Source organism: Tachypleus tridentatus, chromosome 12 (assembly GCF_004210375.1).
Source record: "Tachypleus tridentatus isolate NWPU-2018 chromosome 12, ASM421037v1, whole genome shotgun sequence".
In the NCBI taxonomy this organism is placed as follows: domain Eukaryota; kingdom Metazoa; phylum Arthropoda; class Merostomata; order Xiphosura; family Limulidae; genus Tachypleus; species Tachypleus tridentatus.
In genome coordinates, this window is record NC_134836.1 from 108,818,813 (window position 1) to 108,844,952 (window position 26,140).

The window sequence follows — 26,140 nt, forward strand, 5'->3', positions numbered from 1 at the left end:
ACTGCTAAGCCACTGTGCAAAGCCTTAAGGATATCGCTTTTTAACATCTAGGTTATTTTTCCATTAATTTCAACATGGTCTGATAGTATTTTCTAGCAACAACAAACCATCATTAAATCTTTTAGGTAAACTTATACTTTCCGAAAACCACAGAAGTGTTTTTACATAACATTATCCTAAATCCTTGCCATATTACTAATGCAGTATAAATATTATAAAAATAATAGAAAAGAAGTTTTATTCATATATTACGCTACGCAAGAAAATAGTGTAATAATGATTGTGCCAAATAACTTCCTAAAGGTCAATCGAACTTTATACAAACGACCTTCCTGCGGTAGTTCAGCGACATGTGCATGGATGCGCGGAATTACATACACAAACTTAGTTTGATTTGTTTCAAATTTCGCGTAAAGCAACGAGTACTGTTTGTACTTGTCATTCCTAATTTAGTAATTGATAAAACTAGAGGAAAGAAAGCTAGTCAGCACCGCCAACCCTTGACTAGCTTTTTTTTTTTTTTTAATCAACGAATAGTGGGATTGACCGTTTCATATAATGCCCTCACGGCTGAAAGGGGAACTCGAACCTGTGATCTTTAGATTGCGAATCGAGTACGTTAGCCACAAGATCGACATGTTTAGTACTTGTACATTTGATTCAAAGTGAATTTCCGATAATTCAACACTAAACTGTTGTCAGCGTAGACTTATAGTTGCATGAATTTGTCACATCAGAGAGAGAAACCTCAGATACCGAAATTATTTAAACGATTAAGATTAAAATGACATAACATTTCAAGGAAAAGAGTTTTGTATTCTTCATGGAAAGGACACATGAAAAGTTTGTGAATGTGTGTGTGATATAAGATTGTATTTGCTATCCTTCGCAGAGTCTTATTACAAAAGAAATTATAGTATCAGCGGATAGTTCATAACCATGACCACAACCGATGACAAAGGAAATAGTTTCAAGGACAGCACAGAACCTAGAACATTGTAAATATAAAATGTGGTAAACTATAGTTGATAAATCTCGTCCTCTATCATTAAATAAACTCCAAAAATCGAAACCAAAACATACAATGTATTTCTAATCTATTATTACATGAATCACTGAGGTAACAATGATGTGACATCGCATGGATCACTAATGTGACATTGGTCTGATATCGCATAGATCACTATGGTGATACTACTCTGGTATCATATCGATCACTAAGGTAACAATGATGTGACATCGAATGAATCACTAAAGTAACAATGATGTGACATCGAATGAATCACTAATGTGACATTGGTCTGGTGTCACATGGATCACCATGGTGATACTACTCTGGTGTCACATGGATCACCATGGTTACATTGTTCTGGTTTTGCAATAGATCACGTCATCAAATGCATTTTAAGTGCGATACTTTAATTTTTCAAAGAGAGTAGTGTGACCTCCTGCAAGTTGTGCGATTGCAGTGATGATACATACATTTGTTTCAGGTGTTCTTATCGGGATTTAGTTACATAATTACGTTGGTTACTCCATCAGGTCGATACTTTCCACTGCCGTTCATATTGGATGTAACCTTTATATTATCGTTGAAGAGAATTTCATCACCATCTTTCTGAATTCTATCCTTTACGAGTCCTTCTATGTCCTTGAATAGTAATCATCAATCGCGTTAATCAACGTCAAAAAACAAACAGCAATGCAAGTAGATGGTTTGTCTTCTGTCATAGAATCAGCCTCATTTAATAGTCTTCTTATTGTTGTTCATTAACCATACCTGCCATCTGACTGGCAAGAAGGTAAGCCATCCTCATGTGTCCACCACTAGTCAAATGACAATTCCATTAATTATACTTTAGGAAACTTTAAGTATTCCAGTTACTCTTCTAAAGCTTGTCCTATTAAACTATCAATCGATACGTTTCACAGTTTACAAATTTTTCTTCAGATAACAGCATTTATGAGTCTATTAAAATATATGTCAGATCAACCTTGCTCAATAGAATAACATGTTACTTGTTCAACGACCTCGTTATGTATCCAGAAAGATCTCGAACAAAACCACTTGGATTGTCGTAATGAAGTGCATTATCCGATCTTTCGTTTTTCATTGAAACTTAATTTTATGATGCGGTATATACGTCACAGAAACGGTTTGGCTCGCGTTCATTATAGAATTTGAGTGTCGGTTTGACACGTGAATTTTGGCCAGCTTTGTACAAGGATAATAAAATTACTCGAGGTAAACGAAATTAATTGCATAAGGAGTTATTTGTTTGTAAATTTTTTAAGCTTAACGCTCATTTTTACCTTCCAGATATACACACTAAGAAGAAAACTATTTGAATGCAGCATATATATATATATATATATATCGAAATTCCATAAACATATTTGACCTCGTACCATGATTCCATAATGTTTCAGGTGTACGATCAGTAAAAACCTATACATTCAATCTAAACAAATACGAATAATACACCAACTACTTAAACTTAACTATTAAAACTAGTCCAACACTGAGGGTGGTCTCCAACCTAATTGTCTACTAGATAAACAGACGCTCTACAGCTATAACAAAAGATATACCTAGCTTGTACTTTAGCGCCATCTGTTGAAAGTTGTAAAAGACTAAAATTGAGTATTGGCCATCGAATTAATTATTATGCATTACAGTCAAGACATTTTGAAGCCATTTTACCAATTCAATCCTCATTCTGGTAGAAGTTCTCTTCCATTTTAAACCACACACTTTTTTGCTATTATTTTTATTGGAATGTTGGATAAGATCGTTATGAAAGAGTAAATTAATTTTGATAAGTGTCAACAAATAAATCCGTCTTCTCTTTTATGTAGTTCTTTGTTTGTTTGTTTTTGAATTTCGCACAAAGCTACTCGAGGGCTATCTGTGCTAGCCGTCCCTAATTTAGCAGTGTAAGACTAGAGGGAAGGCAGCTAGTCATCACCACCCACCGCCAACTCTTGGGCTACTCTTTACCAACGAATAGTGGGATTGACCGTTACATTATACACCCCCACGGCTGGGAGGGCGAGCATGTTTAGCGCGACGCGGGCGCGAACCCGCGACCCTCGGATTACGAGTCGCACGCCTTACGCGCTAGGCCATGCCGGGCCTTATGTAGTTCTAGTTCATAGTATTTCATTTGTAATCTCGGAATTTTCAAAACATTAAAACTCAATTAATCGACAGACTTAACCCAAGAAATGATATCTTTATATAAGTATATTTTTGAAAAATCTCAACCGTGTAAATAAATACTTTTTTTTTTCGCGAACGAATTCCTTTAAGCAAGCGAATTAAATTTACTATATTTGTAAAAACGGTTCGTTTGGGTTGAGAACATTTTTTACGTAGAGGAGTGAACAATGTTTCGACTTTCTTCGGTCATCATCAGGTTCGATCCTCTACGTAAAAAATTTTCTCAACCCAAACGAGCAGTTTTCACAAATATATTTCTCTACAAGTGGGTTTTCTCGACATCACTGAAAATTAAATTTACTGTTTCTCTAATTAAATGACAGCTTCTAAAAAAAAACTGTCCCTCGGTGGAACAGCGATAAATCTACGAACTTACAAACGTTAAAGTACTGGGTTCGATTCCCAGCTGTGAACACAGCAAATGGGCCCGGCATGGCCCGGTGGTTAAGGCACTCGATTCGTAATCCGAGTGTCGTGGGTTCGAATCCCCGTAATTCCAAATATGCTCGCCCTTCCAGCCGTGAGGGCGTTATAAGGTGATGGTCAATCCCATTATTTGTTGGTAAAAGAGTAGCCCAAGAGTTGGCGGTGGGTGGTGATGACTAGCTGACTTCCATCTAGTCTTACACTGCTAAATTAGTGACGGTTAGCGCTGATAGCCTTCGTGTAGCTTTGCGCGAATTTCAAAAACAAATAAACAAACAAGCAGATAGCCTAATGTGGTTTTGCTTAAACAACAACAACAAAACTCATATTCACCAACACGCGCCACTGCAAGTAAGATATAGCAAGGAAGACCGGATTCCCTCGACAAGCCACGCCTTCTAAACTACTAAATTATTAATGTAAGTCATACAAGTGCATATGAATTTATTAAGATCCCAATTCTAAGATAAAGTAACTGGTTAGGCTTAGCGAGAACGCCTTAAAGACTAACAAGTCATTAAAAACTCGAACTCCCAGCCTAATGATTATAATTGTGATCACGTTTTGTTTATATTCCTCCAGGAACAACTGAAAGTCTTCATGTTTCTACAGACTACACCTTTAAATAAGCTAAGCCATTTGTAAATATATCAATCATTGATAAAGCTTTAAATACTGTTAAAATCATACTTTACGTTTTTTTTTATTCTTCAGCATTTTAGGAATATAATTATTACGTCCTCGTTACAAAAACAAACAAACAATAAAAACGTCATATCTTTGCAAACAACAGTAAAGTGAACACAATTATATAATACACTTACCTTCATTATTTGAGGAAATAAATGAGGTGAACTCGATTATACTATACACTTAGCTTAGATATTCAAGGCCCAGCATGGCCATGTGGTTAAGGCACTTGACTCGTAATCCGAGAGTCCCGGGCTCGAATTCCCGTCCCACCAAAGATGCTCGCCCTTTCAACCGTGGGGGCGTTATAATGTCACGATCAATTCCACTATTCGTTGGTAATAAAGTAGTCCAAGAGTTAGCGGTGGGTGGTGACGATTAGATGCCTTCTCTCTCGTCTTACACTGCTAAATTAGGGACGGCTAGCGCAGACAGCCCTCGTGTAGCTTTACGCGAAATTCAGAAAACAAATGAGAAACGAACAATTATTGAACCCACGTATTTTCAAATTTAGCGAACACGAATACATCGTACAAACACTCGACTTCGTCCTTCAGTAATCTAACGTAGTTTAAGTTAAAATCCGCGAGAAGACGTTTCACTGTTTGAAGAAACCAACAAAATGAATGGTATAAAGACATTAGACATTTAAAGTCCACGTTACACTTAAGTTGTTAGTTGGAAATTCTTTAATATGGCGAATGCATCTGTTCTCTACAACGCACAAGCTCTTTCGAAAACGCGCTATGCCTAACTTACTTTGGTAAAAACACGTTAAGTGTGGTCATTTAAAGTCCACTTTTGTATTTCACATTGTCATTAAAATAATTTTTAATTTACTATTTTCATTCCTAACAACACTATCCTCCAGGATTGGGCTAAAGGGATATGTCAGTGATCCCTAAGGATCAAACATAGGTGTACCTCATTCTGAGCTACAAGAGCTTTATCCAGTTCTCTCAGCGCATTAACAGGATTGACTGTCACTTGTATAACGCGAGTTTGCTTGTTAGGGATAAAACAATATATATTCCAAAGATACTTTAATTGTACTCATACGAAAGTCTGTTGCATGAACGGAACTGTCCATTGAAAAGTCCCCGATTGCGTAAAAGAACAATATCTTGTTAGCCACATAACACTATCGTCTTCTTACAAGTCTGTATAAATAACAAATGTTATGTGACGTGTTGAAGTAAATTATTAAGACGTATATTTATATATTATTTCTCTAACATTAAGTCGAAAAGAAACTGTATTCAGAAAAGTGTATTTAATATGAGAACCAAATGTTTCAGGAAGTTTATCAAAACCAGACTAGCAATGAGCAAAACAAAAACAAAACCAATTAATCTCTCTTTAGCTACTAAGTGTTACTGGGAACGGAAATGACGTTAAATATGGCGTCAACTAAACAGTGAGAGATTTGGCTTGTAAGTTTCATTTTGTTAGAGTAAAGCCATATTAGGATCGGTTGTGTCCACATAGGAATCAAACTCCGGATTTTAACATTGTAAGTCAATAGACTTATCGCTGTCCTGACAGAGAGAAAAAACTGTTTGTTTGTTTGTTTCGAATTAAGCACAAAGCTTCATAATGGGATCTCCGTGCTCAGCCCACCACGGGTATCGAAGCCCGGTTTCTAGTGGCGTGAGTTCGCAGACACATCCCTGTGACACCAGAGGGTCAGGATAAATTCGAGAAATAATGTATCAATAATACACAGAAAAACTGCCAACTGCAATATATAAAAATTAATCGTTTTTTTTAAACGGAATAAAAAATTGTTTAATAAATTTTCACACATTGCGAAACTTAAAAATCGATCAGAGATTAAGATGGTGCATTATTATACAGGTATATTCTATTGAATTTTAAAACTGTTCGTAAAAACAGCGAATTTGGAAACTACGCACTGAGGAACACTGGTGTAAGTGTATGTGTTTATGACCTCTAGAACTGCACGTGAAACTTGGGAAGGCTTAGCTGTTAACGTTTTTAAAACTATGTATGAAACCAGAAGGTATATTATTATAAACATTCATTATATCGAATGTTAAAATTACAAAAGAAATCAAGTAGATCGTTAGTACGTAACGTTCTGCCGGATTTGTAAACTATATTTGAAACCAGTTTACGTAATACTGAACCCTAAAAATATATCGTTGCCAGTACGCTAATCCTTCAGAAATTATCGTGCGTACTCGTCGGTTTAGTACACATTCGAGTGCTGTAACCCTACAAAAGACTGTAATAACATGCCAATAGAACTCATTTACTGACGAGGCTTCAAGACTGGCACAGCCCTTTATACATTACAGTGTGGTCAGCTTTATGTAGGGCACGTTTGAAAATATCGTAATAATCCATAAACTACAATGTGGTTGGTCTGTGTGTGGAACGTACTGCTTCATACACTGTGGTATGACTGGTCCAGCGTTTATAATCATAATCATCTAAACACTACAGTGTGGTTGGTCTGTGTATCGTAATACTCAATAAACTACAACGTTGTTGGTCCGTGTATGTAACGTAATATTCCATACACTACTGTATGGTTTGTCTGTGTATTTAACGTAATCCCCAGTACACTAGTAATTGTTATACAAGTAACTACAATTTCATTAATAACTTGTGTCTGTTTAAAATCAAAATTGCACAGTGAGTTATCTGTCATGTGCTCACCGGCATGACGCTTATTAGTTCTAACTTTATCTTCATAAAATTCGCTAGTTTTTATGAACGGTGAGAAATATGGCTCATTTTGTTTGATAATATATACTAAATGTGTTTTTTGTGAGAATATTCTGTGTCCCCCAGTGGGTCAACGCTAAGATCCGGGGTTCGATTCCCTTCAGTGAGCACAAAACATCGCAAAGGACTATGTGCATTCTGCTTACCGTAGCTTACAAAAAAGTGAATTTTCTCTGTAAGCGTGACACCGTGTTCTAGTTCCATTGTTGAAAAAGGCTCAACCAATTTTATTTTGTGCAATTTCACGTTATCACGCTTACAGAGAAAACTCACTTTGTTGTAAGCTACGGTTGACATATCTTTACCTTCACAAATTGTGACAGTTGAACTGTTTTATTTATAAAGTATTTGAAATCCCGTACTTCATAACACACCAGATAAATTTTTCAGAATTCTTCTTAAAAAGCAACAATGTTTACACTATAAAAAATTCTGCCATTCGTAAGGTTACGAACTTCCATTGCTGAATAGAACCATTAGATAATTCTACGTTAATACAGCACCTACAATTTAGGGCTTCACGTTGTTTTGAATGACTGATTATATATACATATTAAGGGTTAACTCTTTAGCAATCCTAAACTAAAACATCATTTGCAAAGTTCACAAAGCACAACGTAACATGCCTTGTCATAATATATTTTATCAAGACTATGGAGTCTTACCCATGGAGTTAACCCTAAAGAACTTGGTACGATGCTAATCACAGATAAATCAAGGTCAACAGGTTACAGGCGTAGACCGTGTTGAACGAATGAACAACTCACAATAAGCATCATATGCACAGTCAAGCAGAAGCGAAACCATAGCAAATATAGAGACTAATAATAGACTTTTTGTTTTAAAGATTCAGAGGAAGTATAGCGTTTCTCTCTGAAACGCCATGTAAAAAAATGTCGTTACTAAGCAACACGATACGCGATAGTTCTAAATATTTAAAACTAGTTTAAATAATCTGACGATAGGATTCTCCACATCGTTATTTTTAACACATTTTTTAAAATCACCTTTTTATTAATTGTTGTTTTTTTTAACACATTTTTTTAAACTACTTATACATCAAGTGGTTCGTGGGTCCGCAACTGTGGAGTCCATAATAATCTATGGGTCACAAAATTTCGATAATACAATTAACGTCACTTATTACTACTGGGGTCCCTTACGTATCTTACATATAAAATGAATGTTTTTATTCAGTGATTTATATGTCATGCAACTTTAAAATTCACGAACCTTTCTAAAATGACAATCACAAAAACGAACAATCAATTCTAATGACTTATTAAGTAACAACTACAAATATTTCGTGATTTGTTTTATTAATGGTTTGCTAGAGGTTTGTATTTTCGCTATTTTTCAATACGAGTGAATATCTTCCAATATCTATCAGGTAGGGCCTGGCATGGCCTAGCGCGTTAAGGCGTGCGCTTCGTAATCTGAGGGTCGCGGGTTCGCGCCCGAGTCGTGCCAAACATGCTCGCCCTCCCAGCCGTGGGGGCGTTATAATGTGACGGTCAATCCCACTATTCGTTGGTAAAAGAGTAGCCCAAGAGTTGGCGGTGGGTGGTGATGACTAGCTGCCTTCCCTCTAGTCTTACACTGCTAAATTAGGGACGGCTGGCACAGATAGCCCTCGAGTAGCTTTGTGCGAAATTCCAAAAAAAAACAAAAAAAATCTATCAGGTGCCATTGTAAAAAAAAAAAAAGTGTCCCTCTTCAGGACAAGTTAGTAAGGGCCTCAAGGTATTTCTCACGAATTTCTCGAAAGCAGTTTTTAAGGAGTGTCATTTTCTGTTTTCAATATCTATCGGCTGTTTGTCGCAGTAAAAACCACATGCAACTATGTGCAATTAAAAACATCTGTGTTGATTAAGACAAGGTACTAGGTCCTTGAAGTGTCTATTATAAATTTCTCGCAAGAAACTTTCTCTGCTGTTTTCAGTATCAGTGAATACCTGTCAATATATACGTCAAGATTCGTAGTAATAAGCGCATGCATTGTAAAAATGTATCTATCTCCAGACAGAATACTAGGGTTCAGCGATGATTCTGATAAATTACCCACATAAATTGCACCTTTCCTTGCTGTGGAACCTGATAGACATTGGTAGATATTCGCCCATATTGCAATATATATCATTAAAGAAACCCTGGTAACCTCCTTCAAGAGAACCCTTGATAGTTCTTTAAGACAATATCAACTTGTCTTAAAAGGAATGAATTTCGATATTTCACAGTGGTATCTAATAGATATTGGTCAGTATTGGATACAACAAAAAACAAAAAAAACAAAGCTCTCTGAAAATTCTCTTCGATAAGTTTGGGAGACACCTTGAGATTCTAGAAGCTTGCCCCGAGTTAGAGGGTAGATATTTTAAAATCACACATGTTCGTTACTACGACAAATGTTAGATACTGATATATATGTTCACTTATATTGGAAGCAGTAGAAAAGTAAGTTGGCTCTAAACACGAGTGAATCGTTACGTTACAACTGGTTCTGTTTTCATGCAATGGTTGTTTTCAAAACCAGAAAAATAACAAATAATATTAAATATGAACTGCTATTAATATAAACGAAATTCTATAAAGGAGAATATCACTCCAACTTTACCTAGGTATAGGAAGTAGAAGTGTAAAATTATCGAAGTTCGTCAGTAACTTATGTAATTGTTAATGTATAGTTTGAACAGTAAAGAAATGTTGGATCACAGAAGAAACACGTCACGGAGTTATGTAATTGTTAATGTATAGTTTGAACAGTAAAGAAATGTTGGATCACAGAAGAAACACGTCACGGAGTTATGTAATTGTTAATGTATAGTTTGAACAGTAAAGAAATGTTGGATCACAGAAGAAACACGTCACGGAGTTATGTAATTGTTAATGTATAGTTTGAACAGTAAAGAAATGTTGGATCACAGAAGAAACACGTCACGGAGTTATGTAATTGTTAATGTATAGTTTGAACAGTAAAGAAATGTTGGATCACAGAAGAAACACGTCACGGAGTTATGTAATTGTTAATGTATAGTTTGAACAGTAAAGAAATGTTGGATCACAGAAGAAACACGTCACGGAGTTGTGTAATTGTTAATGTATAGTTTGAACAGTAAAGAAATGTTGGATCACAGAAGAAACACGTCACGGAGTTATGTAATTGTTAATGTATAGTTTGAACAGTAAAGAAATGTTGGATCACAGAAGAAACACGTCACGGAGTTATGTAATTGTTAATGTATAGTTTGAACAGTAAAGAAATGTTGGATCACAGAAGAAACACGTCACGGAGTTATGTAATTGTTAATGTATAGTTTGAACAGTAAAGAAATATTGGATCACAAAACGAACACGTCACGGAGTTGTGCGAGTGTTTATCTATAGTTTAAACAACAAAAAAATGTATCATAGAGCAAACACATCATACAGTTCTAAGATTGTTAATATATAGTTAAAACCAATGTTTTTCAAAATGTGTTCCTTGGAATCCCAGTGTTCTGCAAGGGCCGTCAGAGGGGTTCCAAAAAAGTTACAAGTAATAACGTTTTTAATTTTGTGTGCAATAATATTCATTATATTTTTCAATTATGAAGTATTAATTCGTCAAAAACTCAAATGTACTTCTAAAAATCAAAAGTCACATTCAGTATTCTCTATAGAGTAACGTTCATAAACAAATAAAACAATAAAACATATACGAGTATGTGTATAAACGTATGATAAGAGAAAGAAAGAAAACACGTCTTCTACAAGAGACTAAGGGTTAGGTTAATGATGGGATTTTATAACAGAAGTAATGAAATAAGAGTTTCATGACTGCGTAAAGTGTAAAAACCACGGGTTCAAAACAGTACAGGAATACTGGGTCGTTGAAAAGCACGTTAATGAATTGTTTGCAGCGATATTGTATATTATAAACAGCATAGAAATGTTTATAGACAGAACGAGCACGTTGTGGTGTTATAAAAGTGTTATGTGGATAACTAATAGTTAAGGAATGTTAACACACAGAGTTTTAGGAATAATCAGATAATAGTGTGTTTACGAATCAGTTTTAATGTCAATAGTAGAAATGCCGTGGATTTTTATAAAACACTTTAAAATTTACTGATGTTTAATCTGGAGCAAATCTTGTGGTTTGATTTATGAATTTACGTACAAAAAACTAGGTTGGATTTTTAAAAATAAATGTGATATAGAAATAATTAGTTCAACCAATATTCTTGTGTTTATTTTATAAACTAACATTCTACCTTTTTTTTCAGCCCCCCCATTCAAAACATCTACACAAATACTGTACACAAAGGGTTGATTAAGTTATATTAAACCAAATTCTGAAGCTTCCCCACGTCGTTAACTGCATAACCGATCGCTTCTGATAACCATGTATCTTAACAATAACCACGCATTATAGTTTTCATCACGCGAGTCTTCCTATAATAACAAGAACACATTTAATTCTCCATATGTTTCATGGATATGACGCTAAAACGGCGGGTGTGACAGGAAGTGTTATCTTAATCGGGCCCGGCATGGCCAAGCGTGTTAAGACGTTCGACTTGTAATCCGAGAGTCGCGAGTTAGAATCCCGGTCGCACCAGACATGCTCGCCCTTTCAGCCGTGGAGGCGTTATAAGTGACGGTCAATCCCATTATTCGTTGGTAAAAGAGTAGCTCAAGAGTTGGCGGTGGGTGGTGATGACTAGCTGCCTTCCCTCTAGTCTTACACTGCTAAATTAGGGACGGCTAGCGCAGTTAGCCCTCGAGTAGCTTTGCGCGAAATTCAAAACAAACAAACTTATCTTAATCAATTCATACTCTATTGGCCTCGTTTTCAGACAGAGATCGTTCTTGATATAACACATACTTTGCTTGTAGAACGCGGACGGCTTTTGCCACTGACTTAATTCTCACCTGTCAAAAGATATACCACTTTGCTTACCACTACTCAGGTAGAACTTGTTGCAAGTCTCTTTTCGATGGTCCTAGTATCTCAAGCTGATATATATTCCTTTGCTTTCCGATTCAATTAAGTACAAAGAATACGAATGTCTTATAAATTCCAAATCCTCGATATTAGCACGTATCATATCCTATTATTATGACTTCAGTGATGAATATTTTGCGTCTAAAAGAGTTAATGCACACCCTTTTCAAAAGTAACTAATTTTCTCTGGTATCACACTGCCTACAAGAAGAAAATGTTGATTTCATACATTTCGTTCCAACTGTGTTCCGTATCGTCTGCGATTTTCACGAGACTTAATGATTTACATATTTAAAATTATTTTGACGTAATTTTAATGTAACGCCTTTGGTACGTTGGTTGCTATAGAGAAAGGCTTTCCATCAATACAAGAAAATACATTTTTAATACTATTTATACCAATGAAAATGTATTAAATTATTCGTGTGTAGTGACAAATCTGGCTAAACTTATTTTTTAAGAACTACTTTACTGAGATATAGTCATAACTATGCTCATGATTTACAATTTAAAAAGTCCTTAGCATAGCATTTTATATTAGCAAGCGTACCGTACTTAGGCTTAACACTTTAGGTATTACGTCTGGTGATACAGTCTATAATACAAAATAAATTGTTTTCTTCTACGCAATATCATGACAAAAAGAGCTTTTTAAAATTACTTGGGTTGTATGTCACTTTTCATAAAATGTTCATAATTGTAGCGTCAGTTTTCGTTCCTGATTTTAAATTCTAAATGGAAACTTTAAGAGAAGGGTGTGTAGGGTAGAACACCTGCAGTTAATTTAATTTTCATCGTATAATTTAGGCCTATATTTTAATAAATGTATACCATTTTCCGCAACGCATTTATAGTTTAAGATTTCTTCATCTGTCAAAATTGTATTCAAATATCACACAGATCAAATATTTCCTAATTTATCATTTGTTTGGCTGAACAGCATTAATAATAAACTAAAGAATTTGAACGCAAAACTTGTGCTTGTAATGATATCATATCACATTGATCAATATTTCATTAAGTGAACCCTAAACAAGCTTTTTTTTTCCCTCTGTTTTAGAAGAAGACGAGTGGATTATACATTGATAAGAACTCTGCATATATTGCGTGTTGTTCTTAGCCAGTTTAAACATCCGACATTAATAGTTCTGTTCGAATTTTTTTCTTTTTTTTTTTTTTTCTTTTCTGGTTGTTGTACGTTTGAACTCGTAACATTAAGCTGCATATAAGACACCTCGAGTCATTAGCACGACCCAAGTTGACCGAAGTGATGGGGAAACATAAATTTGAATATCCTGGCAACACATAACAACCAGCCAGTGACTGATTCATTCCTTAAAATAATGGAGTTGCTATGGATACTATGTTTTCATTTCAACAGCAAACTGAGGCCTACCCACTTGCAAAGTTTATATTACCAACGATAATCGTGCGTGCGTTTTGACTGGTATCATTTCAAGAAATAAAAATAATAATTTTTGAACTCTTCAGTAAAGAATGTGTAAAATACTTATTTTCTGTAAACATATAAACTATTACTTCACATTTATCATGCTAAATGTTTCTTTGCAACGTCGTGGGACATTTGTACCCTTCGAGTAAAATATTATCTTTATGTTATTAATAGGCTTTGAATAGTTATTAGTGAATACGTAAATCTACAAGCTAATATGAAAGTTATCCTTTAACACACACTTAACATAGATAAACAAATATACGTATATTATAGACTTTGCACAAATGATAATAACCAAAAGATGGTTTATACGTTTTCAAAGCAATATTTGAAACTACTAACCTATTACTCAAAGCGGTCTGTCAAAAAAAGTTATTAAAAGACTAGAAACTTTTCAATTAAACTGAAAAAATATATTTGTAAAAAAGAGTTAATTAAATAAAAGAATCACCAAATAATCCTTAAAAGTAAACTTGGAAAACCACAACAAAAAACACGCCTTAAAATTAAATATAACTTTGGGTCACAAAATAAGCAATCCTTAAAATAAACTGAAAGAACCACAAGCAAATCAACCATTCAAATCAAGTGGAAGTTACAACTATAAAACTAAACTGAAAGAACCACAAGGAAATCAACCATTCAAATCAAGTGGAAGTTACAACTATAAAACTAAACTGAAAGAACCACAAGGAAATCAACCATTCAAATCAAGTGAAAGTAAAACCATTAAAATAAACAAACAATATATGAAATAATAAAACACAACAAAAAATCAACTATTCAACTAAAATGAGAATAAAAGATAAATAATTTTCATATCAAAGTTATGCTTGTATAAGAAAAAAACAAAAATAATAACAGTAAAGAAAGATCTCGTTAAAAAGGTATTTTTTTCGTAAAACAAAGTAAAAGAACTAAAAAGAAAACAAATTCGAAATATCATTTTGACCAATAAGAACTCATATCAAGTGAAAGGAGAATTAATGAAAATATTTGAAGGATGCAAAAAATACTAAACACTGGGAATCTTTATTTGATGAAAGTGAAGTTCGTTGTTGAAACTAGGCGATAACAAATCCAAAAGAAAAGATAACATTTTCAATACTGTGAACGAAACAAAAAAAAAAGTGCAAAGAACAAAAATGAATTACATAAAATTAAGTGATTAACCTAGAATTTTGATAGTTTTTTTAATTAAATGCAACGCGAATAACCAGTGTAAATTACAGTCCTTAAATTTAATGCCCAGCATGGCCAGATTATTATGGCACTCGACTCGCAATCTGAAGGTCACACTAAGATGCTCGTCCTTTCAGCCGTGGGGGCGTTATAATGTGATGATCAATCGCATTGTTCGTTGGTAAAAGAGTTGCCCAAGAGTTGGTGGAGATGACTAGCTTCCTTCCCTCTACCCTTACCCTGCTAAATCAGGGACGGCTAGCGCAGATAGCTCTCATGTAACTTTGCGCGAAACTCAAATAAAGAACAACAAAAAGACAACTAAATCAATAACCAACACGTATTACAATATTTGAAATAATAAAGTAAATAATTCCCACGAATGAAATAAAAGTGTGACCGAAACATATTTGATGGTACTTCTATGTAAGACCTAAAATATGGGGCCCTACGTTACAAAATGGGCCCAGCATTTAACGGAATTTTTGTAAGATAACTTTATTATTTAAAAAAAAAAATGTAATTTGAAGATCTTTATTGCAAATTAGTAAGAAATATTACTTCCGGAAATTGGAAAGATGTGTTTAGATATCTTAGTGTTAATGTAAAGCATGACCATAACGCAGTTAGCTGTTTTTCCCTCAACAGCTTCAATTTTTCTGACTTCAATTGTGTAAATAGGGTTAATCAGTTTATAAGAATGATATACAAATACCAATGAAGTGGTGTACCATGTTGCCAGGACGTCATTTTGAACATATACATATTTGGCTCTTCATCATATGACAGTGCAAAACAGGTTAGATTTATGTAGTTACAGTACCTTTCAAGGAAAGATATTCATATAGTGAGCCTGCTAAGCGGAGTAAAGCTAAAAGACACAATGCCCGATAGAGCCTCGCCTTAAATGTTTCTTCAAATAAGCTGAAAACCTCACACATCAGAACGTTAATGGCAACAATTGGGCTCCAAAACCATATCCTAAGCCATTTGAAGCATCAGTTTCATCTCCGAAGTGAATGATGCGGTTACGAAAGAGAATTTTCTAACCCCATACGACGAAGTTGGACACATCTCATGGTACCGTTAACACGAAGATAAACAAAAACTTGAAGGTAACAACTAAGTTTACAAGTTTCTAACCATAAGGGAAAATGGGGGGAATAAAATAAAAATCACAACAATTCATTTCGATATCCAGCGAATTTCCTTCAGCTTAAATGAAGTCTTCGAGCAAAGTCCACCTACATTGGAGTGGCTGGGGAACATTTGTAGAAGTCGGTACTTCGAAAAAAGCTTTTCAAAACTGAAATGGCTTGAACAATGACTGTGATAGGTTTGGACACGTGATTATGATAACGTAGATTAACTCTCATTATAAGCTGATTTTCCTAACACTTAAAGCCAATATATATATATATATGCGTGTGGTACTACACAGTAACTAATTAAACCTGATTGTCAAATGACTACAAAAAAAAACAAAAAAAACTATTGGTTATCAAATGTCTGTAAAGAAAGATTGAATACATTTGTTTATCCAATGACTGCAAACGGAATAAACTTGGTTATCTAGTAACTAAACTAAAAACAAAATAAACTTGGTTATCAAGTGACTACAAATAAAAACTGATTACATTTGTTTATCCAGTGACTGCAAACGGAATAAACTTGGTTATCCAGTAACTAAACAGACCTGCTTATCAAGTGACTACAAAGAAAAATTGAATACATTTGTTTATCCAGTGACTGCAAACGGAATAAACTTGATTATCTAGTAACTAAACCAAAGACTACATAATCTTGGTTATCTAGTGACTACAATCATAAATTTAGTAAATGTGGCTATACATTAACCAGAAGCACAAAGTTAATAAACTACTCGGCTACTCACGTGATTAGTAGCACATAAATTCCCGTGTTACAAGAACCAAACTTTAGTCCAACAATTCAGGTCGCGCGAAACAATGCGTGGTTTTACTGTCATTGTTCGCCCAAGGACATTGCTTCAAAAAAAAAGTGTCGCTTGTTTGCATTGCGCTAAAACCTATAATGTCTGTACGCTACTCTGAGCCTCAGGCATCTTTACAGGCCTGATTTAGTTGTGACGTGAGCGCAACAGGTAGAAATCCGTTTTATTAAAGTCTAATGATCACCTATACTCAAGAATTGAACCGTGGAATAACTCAGCATAACTCCTATAATGCAGGAAACGACTGCAGGAAAAAGCAAGTTTATTGTAGTTGTAGAGGTAGCATAATTCTTGATAAAAAAGTAATGTAGGTTAGAAGTATTCTTTTCATGTGCACTTTGATTTTATTGTAGTTTTCTTCAAAAACAGAAACTAGCAGACACATAACGTTGAACACTGGTAAATCAACTCGTCGTCAGATCAGAGTTTTACAGAAACTTACCTAACAACAAAAACAGAAACTAGCAGACACATAACGTTGAACACTGGTAAATCAACTCGTCGTCAGATCAGAGTTTTACAGAAACTTACCGTAACAACAAAAACAGAAACTCAGCAGACACATAACGTTGAACACTGGTAAATCAACTCGTCGTCAGATCAGAGTTTTACAGAAACTTACCGTAACAACAAAAACAGAAACTAGCAGACACATAACGTTGAACACTGGTAAATCAACTCGTCGTCAGATCAGAGTTTTACAGAAACTTACCTAACAACAAAAACAGAAACTAGCAGACACATAACGTTGAACACTGGTAAATCAACTCGTCGTCAGATCAGAGTTTTACAGAAACTTACCGTAACAACAAAAACAGAAACTAGCAGACACATAACGTTGAACACTGGTAAATCAACTCGTCGTCAGATCAGATAGTTTTACAGAAACTTACCGTAACAACAAAAACAGAAACTAGCAGACACATAACGTTGAAAATACTGGTAAATCAACTCGTCGTCACATCAGGTAGTTTTACAGAAACTTACCTAACAACAAAAACAGAAAGTAGTGGACACATAACGTTGAACACTGGTAAATCAACTCGTCGTCAGATCAGAGTTTTACAGAAACTTACCTAACAACAAAAACAGAAAGTAGTGGACATATAACCTTGAATACTGGTAAATTAACTCGTCGTCAGATCAGAGTTTTACAGAAACTTACCTAACAACAAAAACAGAAAGTAGCAGACACATAACGTTGAATACTGGTAAATCACCTCGTCGTCAGATCAGAGTTTTACAGAAACTTACCTAACAACAAAAACAGAAAGTAGCAGACACATAACGTTGAATACTGGTAAATCACCTCGTCGTCAGATCAGAGTTTTACAGAAACTTACCGTAACAACAAAAACAGAAACTAGCAGACACATAACGTTGAACACTGGTAAATCAACTCGTCGTCAGATCAGAGTTTTACAGAAACTTACCGTAACAACAAAAACAGAAAGTAGTGGACACATAACGTTGAAAATACTCGTAAATCAACTCGTCGTCACATCAGATAGTTTTACAGAAACTTACCGTAACAACAAAAACAGAAAGTAGTGGACACATAACGTTGAAAATACTCGTAAATCAACTCGTCGTCACATCAGATAGTTTTACAGAAACTTACCTAACAACAAAAACAGAAAGTAGTGGACATATAACGTTGAATACTGGTAAATCAACTCGTCGTCACATCAGAGTTTTACAATAGATAACCGTAATAAGTTATTTTTTCCTATAGACTTAAGTGAGAAGAAGGACGTTTGTCTTTGAAGTACCAGAACGAAGTACAAACGTATAGTCTGCATCTGAGGGAATGAGGACGAGAGAAGCAAAATAACGTGTTGGTGGTTAACGAGGGGAACACACCTTAGAATAACCACAAGGATCTCAACCACTTTTAAAAAACGTTTTTTCTGAAACATTTATGCATCAAATTGCTTTTGGGTCCGGTTTTATTGATTACGAGGTTTTCAATAACACACGAGTCACATAACAAATGTAAATGAAAATACCATCAGTATTATAATTATTTCAAGTAATTACTGTTCTAATCACATATTTATTTTACACAGAAAATGAGAGATCTCACCCATTGTTGTTATCCGTTATTCACAATGAGACCTCCTCCCAAGACTTATAACGCTAAAAGTAAAGGCTCGACCCTTGCAACTGACACAGCGAGGACAGTCCATTTTAGAGATTAGTAATTAACAAGAAACTTTGTACTTAGCGCTGTGCAAGACAAAATACTAAATTAAGCAACACAACACTATATGTCTGGGCCCCTTCAACACTAGACTTTATAAAACAAGCCGGTATTTTGAGGTTTTGTGTGTGTGTGTGTGTGTGTGTGTGTGTGTGTTCTTTTTGCAAAGCCACATTGGATTATGTGGCGAGTCCACCGAGGGGAAGCAAAACCCTTATTTTAGCGTTGTAAATCCGTGGACTTACTGCTGTACCATCGGGGGACATTTTTAGGGTTAAGTTTTTTTCTACTTTATTTCAAAATCTTTGAAAATAATTTATTTGTATTAACAGATATTTTAACCGAATGTTTATACTTAGTGTAATGTAAAACCAGAACCTCTCAGAAGTTCAGAGAGACCTGGGTCACTTCTATCTTTAGAGGCCCCTGGCTATAATAAAAAAAATAATGACACATGAAAACAAAGTAAAACAATCATTAGACCAAAGAAAAAGTGAAACATAGATTTGGATATTCAATTTATATATAATTTGCAGCTCTAAGTTGAGATTGTGTGTGGCACGACTTTGTCTGGTTGGGAGGCACATAAAAACAAATCGCGAAATTTAATAAATACAAAAACAAAAAGTGTCTAAATTTGAAGCCCATTTTGAGCCTGATGGTCGGGTCAAATGGCCCTTCTGGTCTCTCCTCTAATTGGCCCTATGTAGAACTACTAGCCGAAGCAGTAGCTGAATCCTGAGTTTAGTTAATCACCAAAATATTTAAATGTTGAATGAAGCCATTACTCTGAGATATATTAAAATAAATGTTGAATGAAACCATTACTCTGAGATATATTAAAATAAATGTCTAACGATTAACATATATTCAGCGTAACAAACGAGGTTCTTCATCTACCTACAACAATAACATTAAACATTTCAACCTAAGAATTATTAAATCATGGTATTGGGAAAACGTACCAAGAGAGTTAGGGTTAAAAAAAAAAACTGAGAATAGTTTTCTGGTCACACTTTGACTTAAAGCCTGTAAAATATTACGCTCTGTGTGTTGTTATATCGCCCCATTTTAACTCATTTTATCAAGTTTTTTTGTACACGTATATAAATGCATGGACCTCTACTTTTTCGCGAGTCACGCTTGTTTTCTCTCTCTCTCTTTCAAATCTGACCTTTACGTAATTACTAATATCACCCACATATAGAATAAAGCTGTTTCTCTAGCAAAGAACACAGAACGAAAGGCTTTACCTTGGCCCTAATGGACAAGCAGAGATGCGGTGACGCCAAATTTAAACGACAACTTCTTATCTTTGAGCTAAGGCAGCAGCCTCGAGCGCAAACCTTCTTATCACTTCCCATGATAATCCAACCATTGGAATGGTTGTGATGTTGGTTAAATCCCAGACAAACTGACGACTTCTCGACCAACATAAATATCGAAGGAGGGTTGTGGTAACTTGGAAAAGTAGTGGAAAATGACCAACTAATGCATAAACCAAACAGCATTGTTAAAATGAGTCTGCCAGCCGTTAAGTTTCGTCAGATGAGTGAGTACCACGTTCTCGTCCAGACTACTGAATTTTAGGCAAATAGAAAAAAAAATACAACAAAAGCCAAATGCAATAAAGGCTCTCGTCTTGCTTTCTAATGTAAAGTACTGGCCAAGTTTTTTTTCCATATTTGTAAATCATTGTATTGAACAAATACCCAAGGGAAATAAGTAAACACAAGGACTTACTCTTGCTAAAAACAAACGCGTTTCTCTTAGAATAACAATTACTACCAGGATTTATTTTCAGCCTTAGCAATTAGAGTTATTAACTACTTTTCTGCTACTAAGGTTATAACACTCAGTATTCTTCATTAGCACTAAACTTAAACTTACCTTCAGTTGTAGAGGCCAGAAGATTAAAATAATCTGGCAAAAAATTACCAGTTTTACGTTTTTACTGCACAACTGCAGTACAATCCAACACTGTACCTCACGTTTTTTGGGTTTTTTCACTTTCAAAAAAATAAAAAACTACCCCCTTAAAATTTTCAACCCCCCAAAATTAATTATTCTTATTAAATCAATAAATATATGTATCAAGATAGCAATCACTACCGAAAGTTATCTTTTCGATTTATAATTATATTATAACCCCATATCAACAGAACAATAACTTTTTTGTCATTTAAATTCGAATACTTTTTTCTCCGCTATTGTTTAAGTTTAAACTAACCATATTTACCAAACCATTCGTTGTTTTTGTCAGGACTTGCTAACCAAAATGAGCAACATTTCTTACTTCCAAGAGCTCCATCCACTTGATGGTCAAATGTCAGACTTAGCATCAATTACTTTGATGCATGTTAGATATTTCTCCATTATGTTGACGTAAAACTCTAAGATGTATCATGTTTCCTGATGAGAGCCAAGAAGGTTTTGCATTTTATAAAGAGAGAGAAGTTAAACGTGAAAATCTACACGCACTTTTCTACACTCCTCATATCAGTTTCTGTCGAGAAATTTGAAGGATAATTACTGTGACCTCAAGCAAATCATGTGATTTGGATTTATAAATAAATAAAAACACACAATATCTGCTGGTTCATCATAAATATACACGGCGAAGGCGTACAAACACATCAGGTATTATCTATACGGTGAAATAAGTACACGGCGAAACGGACACGAAACACTTTTATATCGTGTCACATCAGGTGTTATCTATTCGGCGAAACGGACACGAAACACTTTTATATCGTGTCACATCAGGTGTTATCTATTCGGCGAAACCTACACAAAACTTTTATATCGTGTTACATCGTGATGAAATAGACACGTGGTATCTACATGGCGAAACGTATATAGAGCCCATTGCATCATGTGTTATCTACATGACAAAACAGACACTTGGTATCTACAGATCGAAACGTACACAGAGCCCGTTACATGATGTGTTATATACGCAATGAGACATACTCTTCGCTGGTTATTTGAAACAGAATACGCAGACAAATTGGAAACTGTAAAATAACGATAAGTTTTATCGATAAGGTAGACGAATCATATCCACATATCACAGATCGTTTAATATGTCAAGATATATGGTAATCCACAGAGCTCAGAACGTCTAATGCCCAAAATTAATTAGAACCCCAAAGACATAGGAACGTCCAGAACATCAAGAGGTTTTACTACAACACACATCCCAGAACGTCTAATGCACAAAATGAATTAGAATCCCACGAACATAGGAACGTCCAATATACCAAGAGGTTTTACTACAACACACATTTCAGAACGTCTAATGCACAAAATGAATTAGAACCCCAAAGACATAGGAACGTCCAGTATACCAAGAGGTTTTACTACAACACACATTTCAGAACGTCTAATGCACAAAATGAATTAGAACCCCAAAGACATAGGAACGTCCAGTATACCAAGAGGTTTTACTACGATACAGTTCGCAGAACGTTCAACACACCTGAGTTTATAATAGCCTGCAGTTGTCAATGCAACAAGGGGTTTTAACACCTCACGTTACCCAGAACATCCAACACACATCAAGATGTTCAGTATCCCGTCAATGTTGAGAGTATTTAACATACTCTATAGATGTTAATCTGTCCGAAGCATCAGGATATATGGAATAAAAGAACGAAAATAAAGCATTTCCCAAGTTCAAACTTAATATCTTCTGTAAAGTTTGGTAGTTTTACATTTGTTTGTATTAGAACTGAAACTCAGTAAAACACAGTCGCAGTTCCGTTTCTTCAAAAATCTATGCCTCGTCATACCTTGCTATGGCTCATTTCAATAATATGGTCTTTTACGGCGCTGCCAAGGTTGGCAAGGCTTTATGACCCTTTCAGTTTCAATATCTACGACAAACAGGTCTATGTTCTGTAGCTACTTAGAATATGAATGATCGTTCGTAATAGAGACATTGGGCACTTAATAACCTGTCATTCCAATCTTTCTAATTAAGCACACTTAAAAACGTTCAACACAATCGTACTCTGTCGTCATTTTCTTAATATCTTGTGCTATGTAATGTTAAGTGTACACAAGGAGTTTCACCGTTACCTAACGAAAGATGAAGTTTTATAATAAACGAAATACAAAATGCTTCAAATTCACCGATAGTCAACGCCTCTTTACGCAAGAAACAACACCATTTTACTCGCGAATTTGTTTCCGAAGCAATAGAACCGGAGAAAAAAAAAAAAACTTTTAACGTTAATGCACATCTAAGTGAGGTGTTAACTACATCAGAAATAAGCAAGTTTCGTAATCCACTTGTCAAATCGTTACGTGTCTCAGAAATATAAAAGCATTAACCTAATGTGCTGTAAATTCAAATTGTCTCCATAAAACCCAACAAAGTCTAGATACTTTAAACAGTTGAAAATATAGAATTGTAAGTATTTTGTTATATGTCTAAATATGTATACTTCATTCAATAGAATAAATACAAATGTTCTACTTTTGTGGCAAGGTAGGCCCGGCATGGCCAAGCGTGTTAAGGCGTGCGACTCGTAATCTGAGGGTCGCGGGTTCGCATCCCCGTCGCGCCAAACATGCTCGCCCTTTCAGCCGTGGGGACGTTATAATTTTACAGTCAATCCCGCTATTCGTTGGTAAAACGTTGGCGGTTGGTGGTGATGATTAGCTGCCTTCCCTCTAGTCTTACACTGCTAAATTAAGGACGGCTAGCGCAGATAGCCCTCGAGTAGCTTTGTGCGAAATTAAAAGAAAACAAAAACTTGTGTGTCAAGGTTGCCACAGAAACATTTGTTACGGCGACATTTTCTATAAAACACACTTTCGCAAAAATTGTACACACGGCGTTGTAAAAACAACACAAATAAAAAAGACTGAAAAATCGACTAAGTATCACATCTCATAATACTGAAGAGTGTTGACTTTTAATATGTTATAGCGAAGGTTCAATGTTGAGGAGTGTTATCTTTTAGTGTGTTTTATAGCTAAGAATGCTGTTCTATATATTATAGCTGAGACTGACCACTAACAGTGTTCTCTTCAATGTGTCTCTTAGCAAATAATCACAGTTTGTATGAAATACATCCTCTACATCTGTTTAACAGGATGTAACTAAATTTGTAAACATATCCAATGCTAACAATACAAAGCTGCGTTTTATTTCATACTTATATTTACGGTGCTGAAATGACAACACACACACACACACAAACGCATATGGAAAGTATGTAAGCGTTTGAATGAAATGTTTGTTATGCCTCAGCGTATTTCACCTGCGCTGATTTAATCTACGTCCGAGCTTCTACGACCTTACGCATATAGACTACAAGAAATGGGAATATAATTCTAAAACAAGCTGTCAACACGTTAATGCACTTACTTTTTCCAGCGGATAAAAGGGCTATGCTGACGACGATCTGGAATATCGAAACGGTTTGGAAACACATGCTGAACCGTTTCACCCTATTAAGAGCCGAGCTGCCTGCATACGGATTATTTCATTCCACTCGCTTTGCCTCCACGTTGTATGTTAGAAGTGCGTTGGACAACGAAGCAAGTCAGGTGCTCTACATATACCAGGCCGTGCGTGACGTCAGGGTACTGATCCAATTGGCTGGGAGATAGGCATGTTGACAAGCGACTCCAGATTGTTTACAGTTCTTTCGTTTGTTAGGTGTGTGTAATAAACGTCTAATTTATACATTATTAGTTGCGGAAGGATAGAATCGGTTGGGTTATAGATTTCGTAATAACAACTCTCAGAGTTTCAGGTTGAACTTCATTTATTGTAGGTTCGAAGTATCAACACCATCTGAACCTTAATTACTGGACGAGTGTTTATTTATTTCGTAATATTAATAATTTTGTTGTTGTTTCTAATATTAACCTGAATAGTACTTCAGTATAATTTATACCGACATAATAATATAAAAGCAATGCTTTTACTTGAATTTGAACACAATGCAACACAATGTGCCATCTGTGCTGTGCCCACCACGTGTATCGAAACCCGGTTTCTAGCGTTGTTAATCTGTAGATATAACACTGTGCCAATTGGGGGGGGAAAGCAACGCAATAACAAATAATACAAGAAAAATACTACAGTAATTAATAATACAAGAATAAAATAGATAATAGCGCAATAATAAAATAACAAATAATACTATACCAATACAATAATAGGTAACACAACAACAATGCAATAACAGATACCACAGCTATGAAATAAAAAAATAGTAGTATACCAATACAATAATAGGTAACACCACAACAATGCAATCATAAATAGTAGTATACCAATACAATAACAGGTAACACCACAACAATGCAATAACAAATAATACCACAACAACATAACAACAGTCCAGATCTGCAGGATGTAGAATCTTTATTTTAAATGTTAAGTATATTTACATTGTGTAGCTCTATGTTTAAAAATGAACAAGTTTGATTACAAGTTTCGCAGAAATATAGACTTTAAACAAAAAATTCGGCGGCGACGAGAAAAATAGTTTACTTCTTCCACTGCGTTTCGGGTCTATTTGACCTTCACCAAATTCAAACGACGTTACGACGCTACTAAATGTATATCTGATTTCATTATAACGAGAGTTTAAATTACTTTCTAATGTTTAACATAAAAGTGTAAAACCTGTCTAAAGATAAAAAGAGAATGGGAATTATATGATCATCTCTCATATCCATAGGGGATGGGAATTATATGATCATCTCTCATATCCATAGGGGATGGGAATTATATGATCATCTCTCATATCCATAGGGGATGGAAATTATATGATCATCTCTCATGTCCATAGGAGATGGGAATTATATGATCATCTCTCATATCCATAGGGGATGGAAATTATATGACCATCTCTCATATCCATAAGGGATGGGAATTATATGATCATCTCTCATATCCATAGGGGATGGGAATTATATGATCATCTCTCATATCCATAGAGGATGGAAATTATATGATCATCTCTCATGTCCATAGGGGATGGAAATTATATGATCATCTCTCATATCCATAGGGGATGGAAATTATATGACCATCTCTCATATCCATAAGGGATGGGAATTATATGATCATCTCTCATATCCATAGGGGATGGAAATTATATGATCATCTCTCATGTCCATAGGAGATGGGAATTATATGATCATCTCTCATATCCATAGGGGATGGAAATTATATGACCATCTCTCATATCCATAAGGGATGGGAATTATATGATCAT

General features: G+C 35.1%; 1 protein-coding gene and 1 long non-coding RNA gene across 2 annotated transcripts in view; one reads left to right on the top strand and one right to left on the bottom strand.

The window, feature by feature from the left end:
* The window catches only part of LOC143234319 (uncharacterized), a 49,068-nt gene extending 35,464 nt beyond the window's left edge, over positions 1–13,604 (top strand). Inside the window, exon 3 of the long non-coding RNA XR_013018603.1 lies at positions 13,141–13,604. This is a non-coding gene — a long non-coding RNA (uncharacterized LOC143234319). The remainder of the gene's footprint in view (positions 1–13,140) is intronic.
* The window catches only part of LOC143234316 (uncharacterized), a 46,425-nt gene extending 21,975 nt beyond the window's left edge, over positions 1–24,450 (bottom strand). Inside the window, exon 1 of the mRNA XM_076471604.1 lies at positions 24,274–24,450. Within this exon, the coding sequence (XP_076327719.1) occupies positions 24,274–24,340 (67 nt within the window). The 5' untranslated portion in view covers positions 24,341–24,450. The remainder of the gene's footprint in view (positions 1–24,273) is intronic.
* Positions 24,451–26,140: the final 1,690 nt, after the last annotated feature.